The 19,424-nt window shown below is 35.7% G+C and overlaps 1 protein-coding gene across 2 annotated transcripts in view; it reads right to left on the bottom strand.

Moving 5' to 3' along the window:
* The window catches only part of MAN1A1 (mannosidase alpha class 1A member 1), a 133,434-nt gene that overhangs the window by 70,026 nt on the left and 43,984 nt on the right, over nt 1-19,424 (bottom strand). For both annotated transcript variants that reach the window (XM_071741052.1, XM_071741053.1), the window contains 2 exons: nt 16,690-16,805; nt 6,437-6,517 (listed from right to left, as the gene is read on the bottom strand). In XM_071741052.1, coding sequence (XP_071597153.1) covers nt 6,437-6,517; nt 16,690-16,805 — 197 coding nt within the window. The remainder of the gene's footprint in view (nt 1-6,436; nt 6,518-16,689; nt 16,806-19,424) is intronic.

Raw genomic sequence — 19,424 nt, 5'->3', positions numbered from 1 at the left:
TTTTGTTTAATGCAAGGAGCAATATAGTATTTCTGTTCAGTTATTTCTCAAGTCAAGGCACGAATGCAAAGAAATATCAAATAAGTTTGCCATGGGAAAAAAACAATTATTTTTATTTTTTTGAAACTCCCCGAACAAACCACATAAGGGAAACCACCGAATGTGGTTGTGTACAGGCCAGAGTTCTAAACTCATGTTTCTCAGATCAAACCCAGGGCTTTGGCAGCTGGTTTCATCATAGATTAGTAGGCTTAGGTACCATAGCTCCAGCAGGCTATCTCCGTAACTGCTGTTACCCTGCTGTGGGTATTCATGCTGATTGCAGGCATCTAAAAGAGAAACATAGCCACTGCTGAACTCCAGCAGACAGCAATTCACTGAATTAATGTAAATTGCCACTATTTTACCTTTAGGTTAGTAGACCAGCCCCAAGGGCCTTTATTATGAGGCACAAAAATTGTTTGTGATGGCAGCTGAGCGTGTGCCTGGTATAGAGGTGTCAGAGGCTTCACAAGTCTTCAGATTCTCAGAGCTGAGCAAGAGTTGCCTGTCAGGGTACGTATACATGATATCAGTAATTCCAAAGCAGAGAGGGAAGAGAAGACTGAGAAGCAAAATATGAGTAAGTCCAAGACTAAAAATCAGCATATTTTTTACTATTCTTTTAAGTTTCCTCAGCAATATGTGTGGGGCCAAATTGAGGCAGAGTTGCACAGAGAAGCTGAGCAAGTAACATTGGCAGAAAGAGAATAGGAGTATCAGGAATAAGGAAGCTTCTGGAGCACAGGGAACCTATTTAACAGAGATGGGTTTCATCAACAGTGACAACATAATTGCACTGCAGGAATTTAAGAGACAGAAATAGAAGACTGAAGGGCAGCCTGCTTGGAACAGCAGAAGAGAAGTCTACATCAAAGAAAAACTTAAGAGTCAAGGTTATCTCCAGAATGTGAATACACAGGGATTCTGTAGTACATTTTGGTGCTGCCAGGACAGAAAGAGATCTACTAAAAGTGCTGAAGAGAATTAAATACTAATGGAGATTATAGACTGAGATTATGGGAAACAAGAGATTTTAAATCCTCTGTCCCTGAGTTGGCTGTTAAGCACTATATGCTTTTATACACTATAATGACAGCTTCTTGCAGACACTCAGAGTCTGTAAGAGGAAAAAGTAGCACTTGACTCAGTTTGAGATATTACTGTCTAACAAAGGCCACATTCTTCAATTCAACATGTTGTCATAAAAGGCTCACTTTGGTAGTATTTCAGTTTTGATAAAGAATCAAGAGTAGCAGCTGAAATGAACTTGGAAAGAAACAGCCAAATGGGTAAAATGTTTGGAGATGACTTGGAGGATAAAAGATGAGGTTCAGAGTCACAAGATTCTCAAATCAAAAAGCGCAGATGACCTCTATCTTCTTTTGGTGTGACTGTATAGAAGGTAATTAAAAACAGAAGACCATTTTATGTGTACAGAAACCGGTAATGTCTGATAAGTTAAATGAAAAAAAAAAAAATTACTAAAGCTAAAAGTAAAATTTTAAGTTAAACAACGAAAAGAAAAACATGAGGCCTGCCAGAAAGCCAGGAGGACCAAATAAGAGATGTCTCTGTAAAAGAGACAGTGCATGAAACAAAGTCATTGCAGAAAAGCTAGATTTGCTCCAGTGTTCAATCCTGAAGAGCCTTAGGCACGTTGCCATGCAAGGAGATTCTCAAAACAACAATTCTAATACTCAATATTCACTAGTGAGGCTGGAATAGGTGACTTCTTGAGGTCCCTTCCATGCTGAGTGACTCCAGGAGTCTATGAAATATAGAAATTATAAAGAATCATAAATTCATAAAAATGAAACAATTACTCAAGATCAATTCAGAGCTCTAAAGGAACTAAAACATAATACCACTGAAGTACTGATGTATCACTTAAAGTGGCAGCAGATGGATAGTAGGTGGCAAGCAGGACCCAATCTGAAAACAAGGCTGCACAAATCTACAGGCAATTGCAGCCTTCTAGTTTCTACCAAACAGGGAATTCTACTGGCAGTCTGTGAAGATGCTTAAGGAGGAGTTAAGTGGCATTTGCAAAGAAGTGATCAAGGTAATACAGTATGCCTGGAGTTTCAAACAGCATTAGAAATCAAGCTTTCAAGACATAAAAGCAAAGTCCTCTTGTTAATTAGTGCCAAGTTAAGCGAAAGGAAGCAGGACATAAAACATGCAGTCAATTCTCACACTGGTGGGATATGATCCTGAAGGCATCTATACTGGAACTTACATTCATAATTTGCATAAATAGGCTGATACCTTTGTACAAATGGCAAACTTCATGCTCCTACTATTCAGATTGCTAAATGATGAATTATATTTTTTGTATTTATGGAATTTAAACATTCATTTTGAAAGGAGAGCTCTACACGAGAGGGAGAGCCAGCTAGAACAGCTGGTTAAATTCTGAAGTATGTCCAAGCATTTTATGAAGTCAGCAATGTTTTGTGCTCATCCTGGGAAAGTCAGCTCTAGATCAATAGCATCCGCATCATTATTTTGTGTCTGCTCCTCATTAATAAGACAGCAGTACTATCACTGATAGATGGTAATTTTAATTGGGCAGTGACTAAGTCTGAAGTCAGACAGGAGGCCGAGATCATCAGCCGAGGTTGAATAGCAGCACTGTAACTCATATGCTAAATGCAGATATAAACTAATCACTTTTTTTTTTCTTCCTGTTTTTTCTTTCTTATTTCTAAGAGTTGGTAGAGACTAATAGATGAAACACAGGAAATCCAATATTTACCACCATGACAAACATTTTGCTGTGTTTTTTTATTCTGTCATCCTGATCAAGATAAATTTGTGTTCCTAAAAATAAGATATACTGCCCAAGTAAAAAAAAAAGTAGAGACCAAAAAAACCTCTGTCACACTGTTGCTTAAAGTCAGGAAGAGAAAAGACAATTTGAACACCAATATCAACTTTATTCTGTCTTTTCCAGTGAAGTTGCTTATCTTTAGTCCTAGAATGGAGGCACTCACATTATACATGAAGAACAGCTGCTGAATCCAAACTATTTTAACACCTGAACAACCTCACCCCATTCAAAAATTGGAAAAGCTTCCAAGGAATCCATGAACTTATCAGCTGGATCTGAAACTCACATGCTCCTTATTCACTTCAGAGCACTGCAGATTTAATATTTTGCTACTCATACAAACAACAATTGCAAAAGCTCCTTCTATTTCTGCCCAGGCAATGCATTCCCAGACTGTGGAAGAGTCCCAATAACGCACAGCTTCAGCTGTACCTGTAAGAACCAGCTGTCAGTAAACCAGAACCATCCAAATCAGTCTTTAAGCTTGTATATTCCTATTCTATGGTTTACACTTACCCTATTACAGGCTTCTCCGGATACTTTCATACAAATAAACAAACAAACAAAAAATCAATTCTAACACTGCTTTAAAGGAGCCAGGTTGATTCGTAATAACCCCTTAGAGCTATTGACTCATGGATAAATGAGTCAATTTTTTTTTTAAAAAAAAAAAAAAAAAAAAAGAGTGCTTCTTTAAATATTACCTGACTTGAAACCAAATTATTTTGTATTTGTAGCTGTTTTACAAGTGAAATTTGATATTTGGCTGGAATTCTTTCTAGCTCACGCTTAAATAGAAATCATAAAATGCAAAAAAAGGTGGCTTAAAGTGTGTGACACTGTTGTAGCGCTTTTAGACATTTCATAGTAATTCTGGTAAGACAGATGTTCTAGAAATTTTAATAGAATGCATCTCAGCTCTATTTGCAAGTAAGAACCACACAGTTAGCAAGAGGCAAAGTATTCAATTGTTAATTTTAAAATTATTCACATTGGTGCCTTTATCTAAAGGAACTATTATGTGAGAAGGATGTTTTAGGAACTACTCAGTGTGACAGCATATTCTTTAATCATGATTAGTTAGACTTACAAATGATTATGGAATGTACAGTATGTTGCAGCTTTGGATCATTACCCATGGAAATGTAATTCAGAAGTACAAACAATAATTATTTCTGTCACTGCTTTTACTGAAACAAAGCTTTCTTTAATTAGGATATTGATAAGTGTGTAGAGCAAATATAAGATTTTTAAATAGTTAATCTGATAAAGAATAAAACGAGCTTTTAACTGAGATGGATTAACCCTCCAAACAGCCTGCACACAGGTTGTTCTGCCTCCTTAGGAACACCCACTAATATAATGGACTAAAGGATTATTAAATATGTAGTTCCTATGGTGGCAGCTTCTGGGGACCTGCCAGCACCTGCCAGAAGCAGCAGTGAAAGACAAACCCATGCAAGATGGGAAACCTCACCCTTGCTGCAGGGCTCCCCTGCCTTCTGAGGGGCTGCATCCCTCTCCTCCCACAGGCAGCAGCTGGATATTGCTTCAGTGGCTTGGATTTAGGAGATAAATTGGGAAGTGTCCCCCAATTCATATAAAAGCAAAGCATGCTGGGTTGAACTTTTGAAGCCACTAGGATAACTGCTCATTTAGGAACATCATTCTCTGTTGGACAACAGATGATTATTAATGAGTATGATAACCAGTGGCAAGCATGACGTTTTCTTTCCATCTTGGAAGAAATCAGGACTGTCCTTAATCAAATACATTATCTTAGTGTTTAGGGGCCCATTTTACTTTCATTAATGAATTACTTCATTCTTAGAACAGACATTAGCATCCTAATATTTTTCTGCAAAAAGTTTAGTTAATTATGCACTGTGTGGAACACCTTTTGTTTCAAATATTTCATTTCATTTGAACAACAGAGTTTTAGTTGAGCAACAGTGCTGCCATCAATCTAGTCCAAGAGGTGGTGGTAAATTTGCCTCTTTAAAGGTGAAGGAATGGTTGAATAGCAATGATTAGGTGTTATTTAGGAGAAGCTGTATGCAATGATTGAAAGTGAGTAACAGAAGATATAAACCATCATCATGTATGTGAAATCAACAACGCTGATGACAAATGCTTCAAACATTTCTTGGCAGACAACTGCTGCTTTTTGTAAAAGCTCACATGCAGTCCTCTACCAGCTCCTTAACTGCCAAGAAGCTTCCTCTTCTTCAGTCAGAACCAGTTAATTAAAATGTAGAAATAACTTAAGACTGTGAAAGCTCATTCCTCTTTGTGAAAAGTAGATCTGCAGTGAAAGATGCAACTATTTAATGGCAGAAGGAAGTACTTTAAGTTCTATTCACCTTTAAATATGAGTTACTGTAGGACAAGCGATTTCCTTCAAGAGGCAGAGATGAAACATTAAGTAAAACAACTTCCAGTAAAGATGAGGAAGGCAGCTTTTAAGCACCTCAGTCTTTTTCCATTACTGTTAAGTGTGAATTTGAAATGGGTCTAAGTCAATTTTTTTTCCAGAAAATTAGCAGATAGTTAAGTACAAAACCCTGCATCTTTTAAAGCATTAATGTCTTTTCAATGCCACCTACACTTAGGACAGGTCCATGGGAAATAATTAGGTAAATCTATTTAAGACAAAGTTTCAGAGAAACATTGTTGCCTTATAACTGCTTTGTCAGATCCATGACCCTATCATACCTGCTAAAACTGCTTTACCATAATGATTAAAAGTAAATAAATAAATAAAAATCAACATGTACACCATAGAAATCAACTTAATTTAAAGGGACAGGTTCAAATCAGAGCTTTGTCCAGTACTTTAGAAATTTTCTTATGAAAGAAAAATTATGTATCTTTAGGGTTTTGTAGAGTTTTCACCAGTATCTGCTTTGGATTTAAAGAAATCAAAGGATAAATGCAGCTTACAGTTAAAAGAGTATTAACTTGGGTTAATCCTACAACAAAATACTGCTATAATTGAGAGGAATGACCAATAATTTAAACTAGTAAGAAGACTTTTTAAGTGCCAGGCTAAAAACATAAATATCCCAGCACCTGTGACTTAGTATAGTCTTCTCTAAATATATTACAAAAACAATTGAATTAATCAAAGCTCTTGGATATAATTGTTTCTTCATCCTCTTTAGAAACCATGACAGGCAACAGAGATTAATGGGATATACTTCAAAGATATCCACATATATGGGTTTACCAGTTATCCTTTTATTCTGAACATGTCTTTTGCATGTGAGTGAAAGCTTCGAATTCATAAAAGCCAATGGAAGTACAGTTTAGACAAGTTAAAGAACAGTTTCCAAATTATTTTATTAAGCAGTACCTGATGCAAAGCTACGACTGTCATGGCACAAAAATTCCCTAATTACACATTCATGAAAAAAAAAAGCATTTAAAACTTTAAGACTTATATAAAGCAACAGTAGTACAAGCAAGAAAATCGATTGGATAGGTCTCTGCTGTACAAGACATTTTCAGTTCTGTCTATCTAGATGATAATATTTCAAATAAGATCTGGAAATCTCTTACCTCTTCTCCTGAAAGATAGTAAGCTGAAAGTAATCCACCAACAAAACGAATGTTCACTTCAAATACGGAAATTTCAGCATTCTGTTGAAATAAACAAAGACAGATTTATTCCCATAATACTTGCATAAAATATGCAAGTATTAAGCTATAGTAGCTGTAAATGGCAAAACACAGAAAATGCAAGCATAGTGATAATGAGAAAACTTCAGGCATTTAAAGGTATTTCTTTTTCTTCCTCATGTAAAAAGAAAAAAACTTTATCTCCATCATTCTCATCCAGTTTACCTCTGCCACATGGACAGTCTCCTAATCCACATATCTAAGCACCTGCCAGATGATTCTGCACTCACACACAAAAAATGCTTTTAAATTCTCTGTCCCACACCATGGTTTCTCAGACATCCTTTAAGAAGCTCTTGATCAGAATGTTGTAAGAATTTTCCTGCCTCAAGTCTAAATGGAGATCATTGTAAGATTGGAAGTAACATGAGCACAACTCAAATGGATGTTCACAATAAAAGTGTAATCATGGTATGCATTCACTAGGAAGCAGATGATCTGTCACTATTACCTGTGACAGCCCTTCCTAAGCTGGCCTGGTCTCTATCAATGACAGAGAACAGGTTTGTTGTGGAGAGCACTACAGGTACAGCCACTACCTATTTCAAAACTCCAAGCACATCCTTCTTTACCTTTTAAAATTCAAATCTAAATTAACAATCCAAGTCTCATGGTCATCACCTTCTCTTATTCTTTAACAAATCATTTCCAATTTTACCCACAACACACAGTTCATTCAAGAGGTATTCAGTTGAAAAGTTGATCTACTGAAGTGTCTTAATTTTTCCTCTTCTCACGTAATACTACTTTCTATAGTTATGTGTTTCTGTAGAAAAATTATTCGCTGACACACGCTCTAGTTATATTCACCATAAATTAATTATAGTGGAGCTGCAGGATTTTCTTCCAAAGGGCTTGCATGCTTTTCTCACTCAGCTAGTTTTTGTAGTTTAAATGTTTAGTTTATGTAGGAGGAAAGATGTTGTTCCCTATTTCCCATGAATTTTAAATTCTAGTTAACTGCCTTTGCAGAAGAAAACAGCACATTACTTACTAGAAATATTATTTCATGCTCTTCAGTTTGTAAGGCAGTCTGATTAAGAAAAGGTACCTAGACATGCTGCAGAGTTGTTCAGTGCTTCATTACTTGTAAAGGTACTGAAATAAAAAAAAACATTCACTGGCTTGCTAAAATGCTTGTCTGATAACCCTCAGGCATTTCATTTTTCTCCTCTAAATCTGTTGTGCACCTCCTCCTCTAAAAAAGGAGGATATAATTTCATCCACAGAATTGTTCTGATTAATATATAGCTCATATGTGTGTGTTAGCCTGTGTATTTTTAATATGGGTGAGCACAATCAAAGGGGGCAAAGCCACTACACATATCTGCCTATTGAAAATTCAGACCTGCCATTACAGGTAAAGACTGCAAACTGAAAAAGTTATCAAAGCATAACATTTTTCCAAGTTTATTTTAAGTGTACTAAAACTCTGCAGTTTCTTCTCACTTGCTGCTCTCCCAGTACTGGTCTACTCTTAATCTTTTCTGAAACTGCAAATATAAAAAATAAATAAAAAAACCCAAAAAATGTGTGTGTGTGTGTGTGTGTGTGTGTGTGTGTTCAGTCATTGTATCTCTTAATTCATCAAGAAAGGAAATGAAGTAATTGGAAATGTATTATTTTCAACTTTAACTACTGCTGTTTGGGTCCATTTCTTCATTTCTTTTTATTACATCATGATATATGGTAAATCTGGGGAAATGGCTATAAAAATATTTAAGTCCTCTAGAAATGTGAACTAACTAGACAATACAGCTGTTCACCTGGCTACCTAAGCAGGCTACCTATGTAAGAACTCTGCATTAAATGTAGAAGCCTACCTTAACTACATCCATTGCACAAAACAGCTTGTAGATAATTGATTTGACTTATTAAAGGCTGATCTGATCTAATTTAAGAGAAGATGATTAAAAGAGTGGCAGGAACACTTCCTCTTCCCTGAAAACTTGATAGCTAAACTCCCATATATACTATTTTATTTGAGAACCTTCTTCAGAAGTTCAGGTTCTTTCCATTTCAATCCTGAGCCTTGGAACATGCCAAAAACTCTTCTTGGATGTTTACACAGAGTTGAAACTCTGTGTAAAGAGGTTATGTAACAGACCAGAAAATGAGTTAATCAGATATCTCAGATGCTGTTTCCTGTAAGGATTGAATTAAATTACATTTTGAATTGCTCAAATGTAATATATGAGATGAATATTTTGTCTCCAGAACCTTCTATTTTGCCTTCCCCAATTTAATGTCCACTTAATTCACAAACCATTGGTATCTTTCAAGGAATGCAAAGGCTCTCTAAGAAAAGCTCAGCATGGGTGCACTGATGTCTGCTTCTGGGATTCAGTTATAGTGAAAAAGAAGGCTTTGAAGTGGTGTGAATATAACTGTTGAATTTTACTGAATTTTACATTTTACTGTTGAACCATAATGATTAGTTGCACTCTAATCCAGATTGTTTGATGAAGTCGTGATATCTCAAGACAATTATTAAAACTAACCATTGTTTTAAAATTATCAGATTTCCAGTACTTCACTTCCACACATATCTGAACCTTTGCTCAAAATCCTTGTCTCTTTATACAAGTCACTGAAGCAGATGCAATTAATGAAATAGACAGACATTTCACTAGTGGTAGATTTGACATCTGTATGCTTAATAAATACATATTTTTACACTCATTATACCACACTAGAATTATTCTCAGAAAGCACAGGAATTACAGCAATTTCCAAAGAGTTAAAGGAGGTTTATATTTGTATGTCAAAGAAATGTTCACCTAAATACATGGAAAGTTCATGTGAAAAAGCAGTCTGTTAAGAAAACTAATTTGTTCTTAAAGTAGCAGATTTCTGCTACAACAATTTTACTCTCCTTTCTGGTTTGATTTTTCAAAATTTTTTGTATTACACATTAAAGATGTCACACCCTGATAACTACCCTCTCTTCATATTTTTAATCATCACCCACATACACTTTCCACAAATAGGTCTGTAGGTTTCTCCTAAGCATTCAAGTCCTAAGCAATGTTATTCTTGATTTTCCACTCAGATCCAGATGTATACCTTGTGTTCCATTTACAGTGCCAAGCTATATAGGAAAGATCTTTATCCGCACCTCCCACAGTTACTATGTCAGTTGAAGAGACAAGAATTATTTAACTTTGTTTTTTATTTCATGTTTAGCCTTCTCTTTCAAACCATGACCATATACACAGCAGTTCTGAGAAGTGGTTGAATTAATTTTATCTAATGGAATTTATGTAACAAGAAGTGGCTGGACGTGCTTATTTGAAAAATTACTACTATGTTTCCTTTTGTAAAATCCCTAGCATAAGATGACTCTGACCAACTGGATAGATATAATCTCTAACTTTACAATCTTTTTAATAGTACTCAAATTAGAATGCACGGCCATGTGCTGTAAATGACAATATCTGAAACACCTTTGTTAGTACACGTCTGTGCTAAGCTCTTAATGTTCCTATGCAATATTGTCTTGCTCTGACTGCTGATTTTGTAGGCCTCCCTTTTATAAGGGATTCTGAAAGTATATAGAAGTTTGGGAAGGAGATGTGTATGTTGGGAACAATGTACTATTGTTTCACTTCCAAGGCTTTTATGTTAATTGAAGTACTTGAGTAACGATCTTTCATCTTAAATTTGATGAATAACTTATCATTCACTATTTGATCTTCTGATAAGTAAATCATAAATGGCATAGTCCAAGTAGTATATGAAATTCAGAGAAACTGTACAGAAGCTCACTGTACTTACAAGTAGCAAACCAAAAGCAAAACATGTACACATTATGTAGTCTGCAAAAGCAAAACTGTTACAACCTTATGGAATTTCATCTAGTTTCCTCAGTCAGCTTCTAAAGACAAAATTATTTTGACAAAGAGATGTAACATACTTCACATTGCTGGCTAGACACATAGTACCGAAGTGAACCTATTTACATATGGTAGAGACAGCCCTTTCTCAAACTCAGGCTACACAAAAATAAGCAATTCTGCAATCAGAGGACAAACCAAAATGTGTTATCACATTTTGTCTTGACAAGGAGAAATGCTAAAATTAGGGTTTTTTTTAGAAGGAGAAGAACCACAGCTCAGAAGCTCTCAGGATCTGTGGAATATGACAGATTGAACAAGTAAACCTATTAAACCAACTTATTTTAAAGAAAGGGAGGCTGACTACACTGTAGCAAGTTCCATGTTGCTCCAAAAAGCATCAAATATTACCAAAGAGGGGGGAAAAAGTGTTACGCTGCATTTTTATTTTATTTGCAAACCTATGACAGAGTAAATTTGATCTCAGCTGCACCTCACCACTTGACTTCCCTCATCTTTTCATAAACTGGAGGATTGTCTACAAATGGTAACTTCCTGAAGCTTCAGCCAGCTGTGTTCAATTTAATGTTCAAAGCACTGCTCAAGCAACAAACTACTGTCATCTGGCCTCTCCTGAAGCCCTCTTGGACTCATCCAGTGTCTTTAAAATCAGTTCACATCCTTCTAGATAATTTTTTTTAACACTTCTCTTTCCTGAAAGTCTTTCTCTCCACAGATTGATAGACCAAGGTTGAAACAATTTCCATCCATGTTTTCTCATGGGAAGTCACCCTCACTTAAAAGCCCAACATTTGCAATACAAGTCAATTTTATTTATTATCAGCTTCCACCTGGCACTCATCAGCACTGGTACTTGCTCTGCCATTCAAAATTCAATTGGAGAATATACTGGGTGCTCTTTACATGGATGGATGAATGCATTCACAATAATCAGGTCACTTTAATTAACATTTGATAAAGAGCTTACCCTCTTTAATTTTTATGAAGATCCAAATAAGGCCATAAATCCTACAAAATAATTTGCTTCAGTCATTTTCTTTGCACAGATTCTTTCCAAAACTTACTTTCCTTCAGTTCTCCTGTTCTCATCTCATCAAGATGAGTAATACAACTTCAGTCACCTCCTCTGCATTTCACCTATTGGTCCTGTCTACATGGAATAGTGGTGATTCCCTCCATGCCCACACACCACACTGTACCACTGCAAACAGTGCACATCCCACAGGTTAGCAAGCTGTGCAAGACAACCCAAGAGACCTTAACACTGAAGAATGCTAAATAATGTATATAATTCTGAGCTAAAAAAATAGACACAAAGGGCACACATTTCAAGTGAAATCAGAAAGCTTTGTAATTATTGTTACAATTGAATAATAATATCCCCCTGTTGAAGCACAAAGGTTGGAAACAACAAATCTTAGCATTTTCAAGCAGCCCAGATAGTATGATAGAGGAACAATGAATACTACAATAGCTCACTTTAAGATACTTTAATTAAATAACATTTTAATTACCTGCAGTTGTGGGGGAAAACGTTTCATTCGTATTCCATAAATGAAATTCAGTAGCAGCTTGCTAAAATACTCAGTTCACATTAAAAGGGAAGCAATTTTAGCAACCTTTTTATTGCAAGTATCAAACTGTAAGATCTCAAATAGGCACAAAAATAAAGTGTTACTGAAGACACTAATAAACTTTAGCAGCAAAGAACTGCATTTAATAATAAATTTGCATGATCTTCTTTCATCCCATAAAAATAATTTATTAATCATAATCAAAACAAAATCAAGTCACTTTGAAGTCTGGCATATACAGTGTACTTACAAGTTATGTAGGAAACTAGTAAACAAAGCTTTCTTATGCTACTGTTAGCTTTTTTATGCTACTTCACAGACCCACTATACATTTACTTAAAGTCTATTTACTCACACTTTCCACCACCACCTTTTTTTTTTAAATAGGAAAAGTGTATGTTGCAAAATGTTCTATTAGGAAATTTTTCTTAAAGAGAAAAAAAACCCCCACAACCAAGAATAAAGCTCCAAAAAGCCATCTCATCTGCTTCCAAGACAGAACATAAGATAGAGTGTTAAACATAATACCTCCAGTTCAAGAGTAGTAGAATTTACATTTGTAAATGCTAAAGTTTGAACTAAATAATCTGGATTCTAAAAGTCTGTCTGCCACAACACAGATTTCAGCTCAAGATAAATGCTAGAAGCATTAAAAATTAGATCCAAATAATATTTGCTGTGCTGGGATCTTGGAAATGGGGTATGTTAATCTATACATAGCAGTACAGATAAACATATTTTCAAGTTTCTATACTTTTTCCACTCTTTTCTAGTTTCCAAAATAATAGACATATTGCATGCAAACTTTCTACATAGCATGAGGCTGCACACTTTAAAAGTTCTTTAAAAGAGACTAAAATTTGCAAAGCTAAGTACAAAGATGAAAATCAGAACGGGTAATTACCTTTGAGTTTCAGGGTGGCATATAAAATCAGACACGGTGACTGACTGACCTCTGAACAGCTTCTCTTTAGAGTGCTGGCAGGACACAAGAGTGAAGCATCCCTGCCACCTTACTCATTCACCTAACTTTGAAAGCAAATCAGCTGGATGGTCAGGGCACAAATTCAAGCACTGTCCCACATACCATTTAACTGTTGGCTCCTTCTGGTCTGATTTGGCTATTGCATAACATGGTTTGGGGCCCTATTGTTCCAGACAATGTCCAGGAATACTTTAGGACATATTGTAGGCCAAGGACTTTTCTCAGAATGCAGAATCATAGAACGGTTTGGGTTGGAAGGGATCTTTAAAGGTCCAACCCAGCCCCCCCCCCCTGCAGTGAGAAGGGAACATTTTCAACTAGACCAGATTGGCTCAGAGCCCAATCCAGCCTGACCTGATGGGCAAGACTGTCCTTTTGTGGGGAAGGAGTTTTGTAGGGCTGAAGAAGAGAGGAACACATCAGTTAAGTCTCTGATCCTAAGTATCCCATCTGAAGTATCTCTTCCTAAATAAGCTGAGGTATGTCTGGGTGTAGAAGCAAAGCATCACTTCAAGCACTTATCAACTCCTGGACCTTCACTGCTGCACCAAGTGAATCAGCTCCTACACCACTGCTCCCTGACTCCTGACCCTTCCATCTTTCTCATTAAGATCTTTCTTCCAATCTCTCCTCCCCAATACAGATTCATTGTGGTTCACCCCCTACACTGAAGAGACCAATAGCTCTTTCCTCCCCAGTGTGAAGCAGAAGTCGGGTAGTGGTACAGAAACTCTTTCAGAAAGCTATGAATGCTCTGTGTGTGTAGATCCTAAAGCTCATATCGAAAAAATAAAAATAGAGAAGCATGCTGCAGTGTGTAAGTGTAGCTAGGAAACAGGCAAGCTCCCTAGTGACCTCGTGAAAGACTGGCTCCATTTTGCTCCCTTACAACATGTAGTTAATACAACCCAGCCCAGGGCAGCCTGTGAACAAGCACTGTGAAAAGGGTGTTTGGGCAGCAGCATGAGTGAGGAGGTCAGACCAAATCCTCAGCTATATTAACTGAAAAGCAAAGATACCCCCCAAGGAGATGAATTGATTTAATGGAAAACAGAGAACACACCCAGGATGCAAAGACGATGGATTTAGCCACTGCTAAATGTCAGTTCTTTCCAAAGGTATCTAAATCTCTTAAAATATTGACAGTACCAGAAAATACAACTTAATTCCTGAAGGACTTTTCAGTTTGGCTGAAACTGTAGCAAGATATAAAATACAAGGGATTTCAGCAGTTACAACAGAAAAAAGCTCCAAGCATTGCAACGTGGATATGGCAGCTATAAAATCTCAGGATTACTAGCTCCAGCTATAATAAAAATAGCCTAAGCACGTTATACTCCAAAATGGGAAGCTTCCAAACACATCCACTCACAAGCTTACAAAAATCCACAAGTTTTGGCATTAACTTATCTAGAAATTTCTTTCAAAATCAAGAGTTTGCCTTTTTCACAAAGGTGAACAAAAGTAACCCTGACACCTAATGCGCTAAATTAAGGGATTGAAATCTACAGTGTGATGAAATTATGCCCATTTCCCATAAAGCCCTCTTCATTCCATAAATCATTTTATGTGGACAAACTAGCATCTACTTTACAGTGACATTTGGCAACTTTTGATTAGGTGATGAAAATGATCCACTGTTGGCCAAATCTTTAAACATGCACAGTGAGTGTCTGACATATTACAAACTTCTAGACAGGAAAACTTGTTTTACCCAATTTCATTGATGAAGAATATAAAGATAACAGATTCTGCCACTGAATATAGTCACAGCTGTTTCTGTGAAGAACATCTCAAAGAAAATTTAAGATTTAAAAAGCATAGAGATTAAATTGAGAGGAAAAAATTCCTATTTCTACAGATCAAGGCCAAATGTGTTTCCCCAAAGGCTGATAAAGCAGTCACAGCCCAGGAAATGACCAAAAACATCCTACAGAAACGTGTTTTATACTGCTCACAAGAAATAACACTTAACAATATGTCAGTGTGTCAGTTATTAAAAACTCAATGGCTTCCATGGTTTCTAAAACAGGAGCAAACATGAGGGCATAAAACGATGGAGAAAATGCAAGTAATGCCTGGTAAATGATAGATGCTTAAACACAAGAGAGGGCCCTGCTGTTCTTTGTGTTAAGTCATTTCCAAGTTTAAACTGTAAGATACAAATGCAAAGCAGCATTTGAAATTAGAACTTAAAGTGGAAAAGTAAATGAATACAAGCTGAGTAGCTTCAAAGACTTCAGGCATTAAACAAACTGATATTATTTATTAAAGTTGGTGTTACAGTTATTTATTTACATTTCCTTGTTCCACTTGGAGAAAATTCATCTACTCATTACAGTTTCCAATGTAAAATTCACTTCTGCATGAGTGTGAAGTATTATGAAGATAATTTTTTGAGGTGTTGAACTCAGGGTAGCTGTTTACAGGAATGTCAGGAACAAGGCATTGCACCTGATACATATCAATATTATTGGTAAAGTAGTTTTGGAAAACCTTCTGGATTGCTGCACTGACCAACTAGAGCAATTCAAAAATTCAAGACATTTTGAACGACTTCATCGCTTTTAAGAAAAAAAGGAAAGTAAGTACTACCTAATTTTTAAAGTACATAAGTTAACAGGAGAAGCTTAAAATGCAGGCAATATAATCTAGAACTTGTTAACACAAAATATAGCAAGATTTATGTAAGACCAAAGTTTCTACTCTTATTAATGTAAATCACTCTGCAGCACTTTCTGATGTTCCTTCAAGCAGAGCTCAGCTCTTCCTTTAAAGTGGAGCATGATATACTATGTTATGTTCTTGTTATTACATTTTAAAAATTCTTAATAATGCTATGCTAATAAGACAGGAACTTAATATTCAAAAAATTCTTTTAGAAAAAAAACATCTCATGCACTAGATAAAGTTAGAATGTAATTCAGATATCTGACACCACTCAGAAGCACAGTTTTATATCCTGTATTTACATTATTAATGTAAACATAAATGAACACTAAATTGCTGCTTACATAAACTATATAATACCCACTGTTATTAACTCCTCCTCCCTTAAGTGATAATTAATTCTTAGGCATGTAAGAGAAGCTAATTAACCCTGACTTTTGCATAATACATTAGAAAGAGTAGTTTGTTTTCACAAAGCGTTTCTACTATTACGTGTGTCCCCTACATGAACTTTAAAGTGCTCAGTGCACCGTGCCTGCAGTGCCTCCCTACTTGATTACACCAGTCAGAAGAGGTACTCCAGTACCTCTCTGTGCCTAACAATTACAATAAATACTCTGGCCCACAAAAAAAAACCCCAAAACCAAAAACCAAAACCTCAAAAACAACACCAAAAACAGACTTCCCAATTTAACCGAAGTTTTACAGAGGTTCTTGCCTGTTGAAGAACCTTCTAAAAGAAAAACTTTTGTAAGAAACTTTGCTTCTATCCAAACAGATATAAAGCCTGTTGCTTACTTTACAGTGGTAAATATTTCTATTTCCTTCCTTCTGCCCAGCTTGTTGCTTCCTATCTACTTAAATTTTTCAGACTGAAAATTGGTATATCAGCAGAGCAGTAAATTTATGTTTCTGCTTCCTGACTTTTCTGTCTATCAATGATCTAAATTCTGTAGCCTTGTATCATGCTTGCAATATTAGAAATGAGTTCTCATTTAGTCTGGAGACTAAACAGAGAGTTAAATGTTAATCAGCAATGCCACTTACCACATTGAAATCCAAGTTTTTTTCAACCCATTCCGTGGCTTCCTTGAATTCCTCTTTCATTTCCATGACGTAGAGTGTATCAAGGGCATCCACTATGGTTGCTCCTTGAATATTACCTGAAACACATGAAGAGCCAATGACTTACTTTCCAACAGAAGGCTTTCAAGTTACATATGATTAATCTAAGTTAATTCTATTTTCAAAATCCAGTTTCTATCAATCCTATTAGAAAGTGTGTGTATAAACATTCAAGTGGGCAACTAGTAATTCACAGCCTTATCATTGATTCCCATGATACAACACAACATTTTAATATTTAAGTATTTCTTCTACCAATTAAGTTTTGAAGAGGAGTTCCAATGCACTTCATTTTCAGCATTTTAATTTCATGCATGTATTGCATTTTTAAACACTGATGGAACAGTTCACTGTAAAAAGTAATTCATAAAATACAATAAATCTCAATAAACTGAGAAATTACTATATCTTCCAGGTTGGAGTGAAAAAAAATCAGTTGCTTTTGTATCTTTATACTCAAAAATATACATGAAGTTTTAAGAAGCTGGGAAGTACCCAACACATTTCAGTTAAGAAAGCCATTTAAGAAGCACCCTCTCTGAAAAAAAATATGAAAAAAAAAAAAAATAAGAAAATAAATATTACATGCATCACCATGTAACTTGCACAACACAGCAAAGGGAGACCTGTACAAATGTGAATTTCTCAGCTCAGGAGAGCCTGCCAGACACCAGTTTTCAGAGCATCCTTAAAACTCTTGTTATGGAACATGATTTTAGCCTTCACCTAATGCTGGAAGTTGAAATGTCATAAGTACGTTCACTTAGAATGGATTAAATATTCATGATCCTCTACTGAAAAGTTTATGTAGAGTAGGAAAGAAAATAAAGCCATTCAAATGATTTCCCCGTGCTTTTCATCATTTTCATCTAACAAGAGTTTCAATTCCTATTTACTGCATAGTGTCAAAAATTCAATTTTGGCTGCCTTACGCAACTTTATACTTATAACCTTGGCTTCAGCAGTCCTCGTTACAAATGGTAACTACCATTAAGAGATACTTTAGAGAACCTAGATACAAATAGTTAAACATTTAGATATGTTTAACTACAGATAGTTAAACATTTAGAATTGCAAAATAATTTAGGTTACAAGAAACCAAGAAGTCATTAGATCCAATCCCTCTCTTCCCCAACAGGGCTAATGACTCAGGTAAATAGCTGGCTATTCAGCAATGGATTGCACTGGGCAAATAGCAAGACAATAGCTACAACTAACTTTACAGAACATGGTTATCATCTTGCCTCTGAAATACCTGATTAAAATAACTTTTGTAGACTCATCAAGCATCAGAACTGATTTATTCATATTTAAGTAGGAAATCCACTATTAAAGTCAACTCCAGTGTTTACTAGCATTAAAGTTTTCTGCTTCCTCATGAAATGGGGAAGTGATTGGATCAGAGACTTCCATACAGCAGAATTGACATCACCTTCCTAAGCTAAGCTTCCAGGAAGAAAATAAATTTTTCATTTTTCTCCTCTTACACAAAATAACATTTGAGATTATTTTAGCAGTTACTAGGTACATTTAGCAGAACCAGACAACCTCTCTTTTTAGCAGCTGCTATTTGCTTATACCATCCTTCTTGGAACAACCCTTTACTACTATGAAGGATTTAATCTATACTTTTTCCCTCAGGCATTCCACTGAAGCATCCATCATATCTTCTCAGACCTTATTTGGAACTTGACTGTTCTTTTCTCATATTAAAGAAAAAGCATTCATTTAAACTTTCCTAAGCAACTTGTATTTTTCCTGAACTCATGAGAAAGTCAGAATGACTGTGGAAAACTGCTGGAGGACATTTGCTCAGGAATACAACTTCAGCACTACTCTGAATATGTTTAGTAACTATACACATCAAAAACAGCTCCCAGTGAACTTTTAAAACTGAGCTCTACTTAAGGAAAATATCATCTATAACCTGATTTCCAGGAGTGAATTGTGACAGGCTCACTGTGCAATGACATTCTTTGTGATAATCCTCTTGTAATACAGCTAGCAACAGTTGAGCTTTCAATTTCAAGGATTACTACTTGAGTACCTTAGTACTCTCTACTGAATGGGAAGAAAAAGAGGAGAATTCAGCCTTATTGAGAAATTGCCTTTGGAGTCACCCACTTCCCATGATTTTTTTTTTTTTTCTCTGAATCTGGCCTACATGCCCTGCTTAGAGCATAAACTTTGCCCTGCAAGCAGAAAGAAAAAAAAAGGGGGGAGAATCTCAAGTAGCTCTTTCTTGATTTGAAACAACTTTTGCTATTATTCTGAAGGGTCTAGAAAACAGAATAAAGCAATTAGTGAGACAATTATATAGTCAAGTTTGTTTCAAACAGTTACAATTCAAAATTCTTGATAAAAGAACTCAGAATGCGAAGTGTCAGTTTAGAGGTCAGAATGATGACTTCTGAATGACTTTTAGTTTACATTAAATTTGCCAGCTGAATAATCCAACTTTAAGAGTCTAAGAGAAACTATAGAGCTGAACAACTCATTTATAACCAGTCAGACAAACAAGAGGAGGGAAGGGAGAAAAGAAAAAAAAAGATAAAAAGAAAGAATATTTCTCAAGATCACATATTTCATGATCCTATATATGCTATTCTTCTAAAAGCATACCACATAAGTTCTTAAAACAGCTATCATTCATGTTA

This window comes from Heliangelus exortis, chromosome 3 (genome assembly GCF_036169615.1).
Source record: "Heliangelus exortis chromosome 3, bHelExo1.hap1, whole genome shotgun sequence".
Lineage (NCBI taxonomy): Eukaryota > Metazoa > Chordata > Aves > Apodiformes > Trochilidae > Heliangelus > Heliangelus exortis.
This window is presented reverse-complemented; position numbering and strand designations above follow the sequence as displayed.